At 42.0% G+C, this 10,585-nt stretch overlaps 1 protein-coding gene across 1 annotated transcript in view; it reads right to left on the bottom strand.

Annotated features, from left to right (window-relative positions):
- The window catches only part of LOC133558733 (carbohydrate sulfotransferase 15-like), a 42,464-nt gene that overhangs the window by 1,366 nt on the left and 30,513 nt on the right, over positions 1-10,585 (bottom strand). Inside the window, exons 5-10 of the mRNA XM_061909884.1 lie at positions 9,874-10,207; positions 7,093-7,233; positions 4,957-5,113; positions 4,735-4,891; positions 2,002-2,149; positions 5-21 (exon numbers count right to left, since the gene is read on the bottom strand). Of these exons, the coding sequence (XP_061765868.1) occupies positions 5-21; positions 2,002-2,149; positions 4,735-4,891; positions 4,957-5,113; positions 7,093-7,233; positions 9,874-10,207 (954 nt within the window). The remainder of the gene's footprint in view (positions 1-4; positions 22-2,001; positions 2,150-4,734; positions 4,892-4,956; positions 5,114-7,092; positions 7,234-9,873; positions 10,208-10,585) is intronic.

Here is a 10,585-nt window from a genome sequence, read left to right as displayed (position 1 = left end):
TGGCTTCTTTGGGTAAAGGACCTGACAAGATGGCACAGATTGTATTCAAACACTATTGTTGAGCAAGTGATATGACAATTTGACGCTCTCTGACTTTTAATCCTTCATAAAACCCCAGCAAAACAAGGCGGGATGACAGCAAACTACAACAAAATAAGTCACACATTGAAAGAGAATTGATCGTGGAAGTCAACTAAATCCGAACTGGTAAATAAGACTAAAAAAATACATTTAACTTGATTGTTAATGGTTGAAACGGACATTCTAGAACAGGGGTCACCAACATTTTTGAAAGCAAGAGCTACTTCTTGGGTACTGATTAATGCAAAGGGCTACCAGTTTGATACACACTTAAATAAATTGCCAGAAATAGCCATTTTGCTCAATTTACCTTTAATAAATAAATCTATATTTATAAAAAAATGGATATTTCTGTCTGTCATTCCGTTGTACATTTTTTTTCCTTTTATGGAAGGATTTTTGTAGAGAATAAATGATGAAAAAAACACTTAATTGAACGGTTTAAAAGAGGAGAAAACAGGAAAAAAATGAAAATTAAATTTTGAAACAGTTTATCTTCAATTTCGACTCTTTAAAATTCAAAATTCTAGCGAAAAAAGAAGAGAAAAACTAGCTAATTTGAATCTTTTTGAACAAATTTAAAAAAGAAATTATGGAACATCATTAGTAATTTTTCCTGATTAAGATTAATTTTAGAATTTTGATGAGATGTTTTAAAAGGTTAAAATCCAATCTGCATTTTGTTAGAATATATAACTGTCACAACAGGGCTTGGATTAAAGTTGTTTCTTCGATGCAGAAAATAATTTGCACGGGCGAGACGCGACTGTGAGTACATCTTTTATTTATATAATATATACAAAACAGGGAAAACATAAACACTTGCTCGATGGCATGAAAGACAATTAACTATAAACTTAAACAGCACGATGGCATGACTATATACAAACGAAACAAAAGACACTAGCTGTGGCATAAACAAAACAATACTAGCACTGAGGCATAAATACAAAAACTTACTTGGAGCGAAACAAGGGGCCTGAATAACGAGGTGTTCGAGGGCATGAAACAAACCAGGAAGTGCCAAGACAGAACTTAAATGTCCAAAAAACTAAACATAACCTGACCAAAACCAAAACATAAACTTACAGGCGTGACAATAACAAATTGGACCAAGCTATATTTCTAATAAAGACAAATCATTATTTCTTCAAGATTTTCCAGAACAAAAATTGTAAAAGAAATTCAAAAGACTTTAAAATGAGATTTAAATTTGATTCGACAGATTTTCTAGATTTGCCAGAATGTTTTTTTCGAATAAATATTTCACAAATATTCTTTGTCCAAAAAACAGAAGCTAAAATGAAGAATTAAATCAAAATGTATTTATTATTATTTACAATAAAAAAATACTTGAACATTGATTTAAATTGTCAGTAAAGAAGAGGAATTTAAAAGGTATATGTGTTTAAAAATCCTAAAATCATTTTTAAAGTTGCATTTTTTCTCTAAAATTGTATTTCTGAAGGTTATAAGAAGCAAAGTAAAAAAAGTAAATGAATTATTTTAAACAAGTGAAGACCAAGTCTTTAAAATATTTTCTTGGATATTCATCAAATTCTATTTGAGTTTTGTCTTTCTTAGAAATAAAAATTTCGAGCAAAGCGAGACCAGCTTGCTAGTAAATAAATACAATTTAAAAAATAGAGGCAGCTCACTGGTAAGTGCTGCTATTTGAGCTATTTTTAGAACAGGCCAGCGGGCGACTCATCTGGTCCTTACGGGCGACCCCTGGTGTAAACATTGCAGGGGGACATAAAAAGTGTACATATAATAAACCAAAACATTTCAAATCCCCTGCAAAATCCTCTGTGGACCAGGTGAGGGTCACAGACCCCCGTTATAGACCTCTGGTCCAGACCACAATGAAGTGATTGGAATCATCCCACTTCACATGCAGCCTTTCACAGGTGTACTCACCTGCTTCCAGAAAAGAGAAGACTTGGTCCAGCGTGCCTTCGAGGTTTGTAGCGTAGTCCTCCAGGCGGAGAACCAGGATCTGCTCCCTGGGGAAGACGCTCAACCAGTCCAGCAAGAAGACGATGTAGAGGCCCAGGTTGAGCCTCACCTGCGGGGACAGAACCAAACACTTATCGTGCTTTTTTTTGTTTGTTTCCTTTTTCAAATGTTCTTCTAATAAGACCATATTTTCAGTATATTAGATGGAATCTTTGACATGTTTCGACTGCCATCTGCAGTCTTCTACAGAAGGGTCACCTGACCGCTGTGACGTGTAGGAGAAAAACAATAAAAAAATTAAAGCTGCAAGCAGCGATGGCCGGGACTGCTTTGGCTGCTGCCCCCGCGACCCAAGCGGTAGAAGATGGATGGATAGATTATTACACAGAGAAAAAGTTGTATACACATGTGTTATACATCAGTCTCTAGTAATAACAGTTGTAAAGTGGCTTGGGCATTTTGAGACTCTAATGCTTGATGTACAGTTTAAGTTTTTCAACAGTCCGGGGTCTTGTTGTCGTATTTTACGCTTCAAAATGCGCCACACATTTTCGATGGGAGACATGTCTGGACTGCAGGTGGGCCAGGAAAGTACCCGCACTCTTTTACTACAAAGCCACACTGTTTTAACACGTGGCTTGGCATTGTTTTGATGAAATAAGCAGGGGCGTCCATGATAACGTTGCTTGGGTGACAACATATGTTGCTCCAAAACCTGTATGGACCATTCAGCATTAATGGTGCATTTACAGAAGCCTAAGTTACCCATGCCTTGGGCACTAATGCACCCCCATACCATCACAGATGCTGGCTTTTGAACTTTGCGCCTATAACAATCCGGATGGTTATTTTCCTCTTTGCTCCGGAAAACAACACGTCCACAGTTTCCAAATATAATTTTAAATGTGGACTCGTCAGACCACAGAACACTTTTCCACTTTGCTTCAGTCCATCTTAGATGAGCTCGGGCCCAACGAAGCCGGCGGCATTCCTGGGTGTTGTTGATGAATGGCTTTCGCTTTGCATAGTAGTTTTAACTTGCACTTACAGATGTAGCGACCACTTTTAGTTACGGACAGCGGTTTTATGATGTGTTCCTGAGCCCATGTGGTGATATCCTTTACACACTGATGTCGGTTTTTGGTGCAGTACCGCCTGAGGGATCAAAGGTCCGTAATATCATCGCTTACGTGCAGTGATTTCTCCAGATTCTCTGAACTTTTTGATGATCTTACGGACCGGACCGTTGATGGTAAAATCCCTAAATTCCTCGCAATAGCTTGTTGAGAAATGTTCTAAAACTGTTCGACAATTTGCTTACAAAGGGGTGACCATTGCCCCATCTTTGTTTGTGAATTACTTGGCATTTCACGGAAGCTGCTTTTATACCCAATCATGGCACCTGTTCCCAATTAGCCTGCACACCTGAGGGATCTTCCAAATAAGTGTTTGATGAGCATTCCTCAACCTTATCAGTATTTATTGCCACCTTACCAAACTTCTATGTCATGTGTTGCTGGCATCAAATTCTAAAGTTAATGATCCATCCATCCATTTTCTACCGCTTATTCCCTTTCAGGGTCACGGGGGGCGCTGGCGCCTATCTCAGCTACAATCGGGCGGAAGGCAGGGTACACCCTGGACAAGTCGCCACCTCATCGCAGGGCCAACACAGATAGACAAACATTCACACACTAGGGCCAATTTAGTGTTGCCAATCAACCTATCCCCAGGTGCATGTCTTTGGAGGTGGGAGGAAGCCGGACTACCCGGAGGGAACACACGCATTCACAGGGAGAACATGCAAACTGCAAGTTAATGATTATTTGCACCAAAAAAAAATGTTTATCAGTTTTAACAAATATGTTGTCTTTGTAGCATATTCAACTGAATACGGGTTGAAAATGATTTGCAAATCATTGTATTCCCTTTATATTTACATCCAACACAATTTCCCAACTCATATGGAAACGGGGTTTGTATTCTATTCTATTCTAACATCAGAAAGAATGCGAAAAAGAGACAACTGGAAGGTTTACAAGAAGCCAAAAACTAAAATTCGAACAGGAAATCTTAAAATCAGCCATATTAGATCATTGCAAAATAAATAACCACATCATGGACCGAGACAGTTGCAAAATCATCGGCACAGAAAAAAACAAATTCAAACGATGGCTTAAGGAGGCAATCGAACTAAGGAAGTGACCCAAGGCAGCCAACAATTAGGATGCATGAGCATACCTGGGACTGCCTCCTCCTTTAATCATCAAGCGGCGGGGGGTAGACTTGACACGTGTGCCTGGTTTGGCCACACCTATAAGAACAGCTGATAGGCAACACGTCACAGTGGTCAAGGGACCCTTCTGAAGAAGACTGCAGATGACAGTCCAAACATGTCATTCCATCTAAAATACCCAAAATATGGTTATTACAAGAAGAATTGAAAAAGTATATGAATAAGAAGACACAATGAACCTTTTTGAGCAATTTGTCTTGCTTTTAGTCTTTCAAAATGCTCAAGAAGCTTCTCCCCAATTAGATGTGCAATCAATTCTCAATTCAAATAAAAGGTGTTCAAGCTGCACTGAGCAAAAAGATCCTCAAGAGGGCGCCAAAGGACACAACTGCCCAACTGACACAACTGACACAACTGTGATGGGAGCCATCACCCAGTCTAGCAGGTCAGAAGCAGACCTGAAGGGAGTTGGCCAGGCTGGTGCTGTACACACAGAACCGGAGAGACCTCCCCAGAAGACAGGACTGAAAGAGCTTGACAGATCTGACCACCTTCTGATGGAAGTCCTCTGCTGACTTGTTGGCCGCGTTGAAGTACAAGTAGTCCGAGTACAACCTGGAGAGGGGGAAAAAAAACAGATGAGGCTCCGTGGACTGTGAAGACCTACTTGCCGTGCCCACCTCTCTACAGGGTCTCGGAGCATTACGATGACTTTGGCCCCCGGCTGGGCCGTGTGGATGAAGTCCTGGACCAGGAATGGGGGCTCTGTCTCCTCCCCGTCGCCATGGAGATACCTCCACACTTGGTTGTCCCACATGGTGGATGCACTGGCCTCACCTGGTAACAACAAAGACATGTCCTTTGAACTAGGGCTGGGCTATACGGCCTTTTATTAATATCTCAAGCATACCTTATTTCCTTGAATTGCCGCCGGGTATATAGTATGCGCCTGCCTAGAATTACTGCCGGGTCGAACTCCTTTCGCAAAATAATTAGCGCATGCTTAGCATTTCCACCGGGTCAAACTCGTCACGTCACAAGTGACACTTCACCTGTCATCATTTTCAAAATGGAGGAGGCTGATTTCTATTATATATAAATCACATAAAGGTAAGAAGATTAAGAGCTATTCAGTAGGATTTAAGGTCCAATTTATTGAATATGCTAAAAAGAACAGTAAGCAGCTATGTTTTATTAATATACCGTAGCTGCGTGTGTCAAATATGAGTCATTAAATGACTCCCGCCTCCTGGTGGTAGAGGGCGCTAGTGATCCTTCTTGCGACTACTCGGCTGCAGAAGAAGTGACACCAAGCAGCAAGAGTGAGCAGCGATCGTTTGTTTTTTCCTCTCGCTTGCACTTTTAACATGGAGGATTACATATCTAAAATAAAACCGTTTTCTAAACTGGACTTTCAATCGAAGCAGGAGGTAATAAAGGAAGATCTCCATCGAGACAGAGAGACTTTTAAAACTGAAGAAAGATAAGGAAGACTTCTATAAACAAGTTATCGATGCTTTTGATCAGAAGGAGCTGCACATGGACTTCATTTATAAGTAAAGGTAAGACCATAATAAGGTTTTTTTATTTAATGGGCTTTTCATTATGTATCCTTACATCACACTCAAATTTATAAGCACAGGCCTAGATTTACCGCATGCCTTGGGTAAACGCCGGAGTGAGAGGAGGTTTTAAATTAATTAGCGCCCCGGCGGCAATTCAAGGAATACAGTAATATGGCCTTTTATTAATATGTGGATATTTTTAGGCCATGTCACAATACACCATGTATATCTGGATATTTTGCCTTAGCCTTGAATGAACACTTGATGCATATAATCACAGCAGTATGATGATTCTATGTGTCTACATTCAAACATTGTTCTTCATACTGTAATATATGCTACTTTTAAACTTTCATGCAGAGAGGGAAATCCCAACTAAAAGTGTATTTATGAAACAGTTATTGGCACAGTGGCACAAACATTCATGTCATTTCCAAAACAAAAAGTGCAAGATTGTCAGAGACATTTTAAAACAAGCTATGAGTGCACCTTTGTGCATGATGTCACTAAGATGACATATCAAAACAACACTAAATTAAAGAGCACTTTTTCAACAGAACACCACTACAATAGTTTAAAACAAATAAAGTGCACTTTTGTGCATGATGTCACACAAGATATTTCAATAAGTGTCAAATAAAAATGAGCTGCATAATAGGAAATCAAATAGTGTATGTGGTAGGTTCCTGCGGACGTTATCTCCTTATGTTGACTATTTTTTTCATATGGTGTTGATGTGGAAATGGTTGCTTGGGCATTTTGTGGGTGTGACACCGAACGGAGATGTTGACATGCGGAGTTTCAAGCACTCCCTATTCTTTAGCGGGTGACTTTTCAAATGATGCTACAAATTAGCAGTGCTGCGTATGTGTGTGTATGTATATATATACATACATACATATAGATATATATCACATTAGAACTAACTCAAGGTTTATTTGAGTTTCTTGGACAGCTTTGAGTGGACCAGGTTCCACATGAATGGAACATTGGACTCCAGGCAGCATATTGACAACACTAAGATAGCATTTCCATGTGCCTGGTCACGTGGATATCCACAGAGGAATGTGGTGCAAAGAGAGCAAGGTCTGGCAGGAGACCACAGCGGGACAGAAAGGTCTGGCAGGAGACCACAGACAAAAGAGAAAGGTCTGGCGTGACAGACTGCTTCTGGAGAGCGCAGAGTCGCGTAGTCAAAGTGACAAAAGCCCAGGTGGTTTCATGCAAGCCACCACTTTCACACCTGTTCACCTGTGAGGAGCTGCAAGGGGCGGTCCGTGGGGGGGGTTCCACTACTGGGTGCGTGAATGTTGTGGGCTGACAGGTCAAAGAGATCCAGGTAGTCTTCCACGGGGAATCTTCTCTGGGAGCCGTATTTGAAGCGGATGTAACCTGGATGACACAAGAACAGCCGAAACACAGATGATTTCTCCAAAACACTTTGAATTGACATCATTCCTGACATCAGGGGAGATGTCAGTTTTTGTTGTTTTTTTGTGAGGGCACAGAAATGTATCAAACTGACTTTAAAGTCTTATATAAGTATACTTGCCAACCCTCCCGGACAATTCAGGAGACTCACGAAATTCAGCGCCTCTCCCGAAAACCTCCCGAGACAAATTTTCTCCCGAAATTCAGGCGGAGCTGGAGGCCACGCCCCCTCCAGCTCCATGCGGACTTGAGTGAGGACGGCCTGTTTTCCCACAATATAAACAGCGTGTCTGCCCAATGACGTTATAACTGTAGAATGATCGAGGGCGAGTTCTTGGTTTGTTATGTGGGTTTATTGTTAGGCAGTGTCATTATCGTCCTCCCAGCGCGGTAACAACACACAACAACAGCAGTCACGTTTTCGTCTACCGTAAAGCAGTTTGTCTGCCGTGAACAGCAATGTTGCGACACTCTTAAACAGGACAATACTGCCATCTACTGTACATACATATGTGGCAATAACATCTACGGCTTTTAGAAAATGCAGTGCCAAACTGCACACACAACATCTGTAAATATACTCCTCCCCTCTTAACCACGCCCCACCCCAAAAGATAAGTAAAACTCCTCAGAGGGTGAGATAACTCCTGGAATGAAACAAATGCCTCCACGGTCATGTCTCTCATGATGATTAAAAAAATATCGTATTATTAAAGTCTTATATAAGCATACTTGCCAACCCTTCCGGACAATTCAGGAGACTCACGAAATTCAGCGCATCTCCCGAAAACCTCCCGAGACAAATTTTCTCCCGAAATTCAGGCGGAGCTGGAGGCCACGCCCCCTCCAGCTGCATGCGGACCTGAGTGAGGACGGCCTGTTTTCCCACAATATAAACAGCGTGTCTGCCCAATGACGTTATAACTGTAGAATGATCGAGGGCGAGTTCTTGGTTTGTTATGTGGGTTTATTGTTAGGCAGTGTCATTATCGTCCTCCCAGCGCGGTAACAACACACAACAACAGCAGTCACGTTTTCGTCTGCCGTAAACAGCAATGTTGTGACACTCTTAAACAGGACAATACTGTCATCTACTGTAAATGCATATGTGACGATAACATCTACGGCTTTTAGAAAATGCAGTGCCCAACAGCACACACAACATCTGTAAATATACTCCTCCCCTCTTAACCACGCCCCACCCCAAAAGATAAGTAAAACTCCTCAGAGGGTGAGATAACTCCTGGAATGAAACAAATGCCTCCACGGTCATGTCTCTCATGATGATTAAAAAAATATCGTATTATTAAAGTCTTATATAAGCATACTTGCCAACCCTCCCGGACAATTCGAGAGACTCCCGAAATTCAGCGCCTCTCCCGAAAACCTCCCGAGACAAATTTTCTCCCGAAATTCAGGCGGAGCTGGAGGCCACGCCCCCTCCAGCTCCATGCGGACCTGAGTGAGGACAGCCTGTTTTCCCACAATATAAACAGCGTGTCTGCGCAATGACGTTATAACTGTAGAATGATCGAGGGCGAGTTCTTGGTTTCTTATGTGGGTTTATTGTTAGGCAGTTTCATTATCGTCATCCCAGTGCGGTAACAACACACAACAACAGCAGTCACGTTTTCATCTGCCGTAAACAGCAATGTTGTGACACTCTTAAACAGGACAATACTGCCATCTACCGTACATGCATATGTGACAATAACATCTACGGCTTTTAGAGAGCGCAGTGCACAACTGCGCACATAACATCTGTAAATATACTCCTCCCCTCTTAACCACGCCCCACCCCAAAAGATAAGTAAAACTCCTCAGAGGGTGAGATAACTCCTGGAATGAAACAAATGCCTCCACGGTCATGTCTCTCATGATGATTAAAAAAATATTGTATTATTAAAGTCTTACATAAGCATACTTGCCAACCCTCCCGGAAAATTCGAGAGACTCACGAAATCCAGCGCCTCTCCTGAAAACCTCCCGAGACAAATTTTCTCCTGAAATTCAGGCGGAGCTGGAGGCCACGCCCCCTCCAGCTCCATGCGTACCTGAGTGAGGACAGCCTGTTTTCCCACAATATAAACAGCGTGTCTGCCCAATGACGTTATAACTGTAGAATGATCGAGGGCGAGTTCTTGGTTTGTTATGTGGGTTTATTGTTAGGCAGTGTCATTATCGTCCTCCCAGCGCGGTAACAACACACAACAACAGCAGTCACGTTTTCGTCTACCGTAAAGAAGTTTGTCTGCCGTAAACAGCAATGTTGTGACACTCTTAAACAGGACAATACTGCCATCTACTGTACATGCATATGTGACAATAACATCTACGGCTTTTAGAAAATGCAGTGCCCAACTGCACACACAACATCTGTAAATATACTCCTCCCCTCTTAACCACGGCCCACCCCAAAAGATAAGTAAAACTCCTCAGAAGGTGAGATAACTCCTGGAATGAAAAAAATGCCTCCACGGTCATGTCTCTCATGATGATTAAAAAAATATCGTATTATTAAAGTCTTATATAAGCATACTTGCCAACCCTCCCGGACAATTCGCTGATGACATCATAACACCTGATTTCTCGATGCCTTACCGAAGCGTTTCCTGGTCCACCAGTGTGGCTCCTTCATGAAGTTGAAGCGGCCTTGGGGATGCAGCAGCATCCTGTAGAACAAGTCTGTGGTGCCGCATTTGGGTTGGCCGATGATGTAGAAGTAAGGCAGGCATCGCAGGCGGAACCGCCGGCCGTCGCGGCGGCGCAGGCGGAAGTTGGACCTCAGCTGCTCGCTCACGCCCATGAAGCTCTTGGAGCGCACGGCGAAGAGGTTCCTCTTGTAGGGATCGTCGCCAGTCTCGCCTGAGACCTCCTGGTACCAGCAGGGGCTTTTGATCCCCGGCAGGAAGTGGCGAGGGATGACAGAGAACAACTGTTGACGGAGAGAGAGAGAGAGTCACTTGCTAAAAACACCAGCTCTGAGCCACAGGTGTCAAACGCTGGCATTCCTCGTGTCATGAATATGTGTGTTGGTTGATTTTGAAAACTGTTTGTAAAAGTAATCTGATGATTGATCTAACACGACAGTTTTAAAGAACATAAGGAGACTACATTGCATCTTTTGTTCAACAGACAACCAAGACAGGCGTGAATGCATAAATGAAATACAAACCCTGTTTCCATGAGTTGGGAAATTGTGTTAGATGTAAATATAAATGGAATACAATGATTTGCAAATCCTTTTCAACCCATATTCAGTTGAATATGCTACAAAGACAACATATTTGATGTTCAAACTCATAAACTTTTT

This window comes from Nerophis ophidion, linkage group LG09, assembly GCF_033978795.1.
Source record: "Nerophis ophidion isolate RoL-2023_Sa linkage group LG09, RoL_Noph_v1.0, whole genome shotgun sequence".
NCBI lineage: Eukaryota > Metazoa > Chordata > Actinopteri > Syngnathiformes > Syngnathidae > Nerophis > Nerophis ophidion.
Note: the sequence above shows the minus strand (reverse complement) of the source record. Positions and strands in the feature narration are given on the sequence as shown.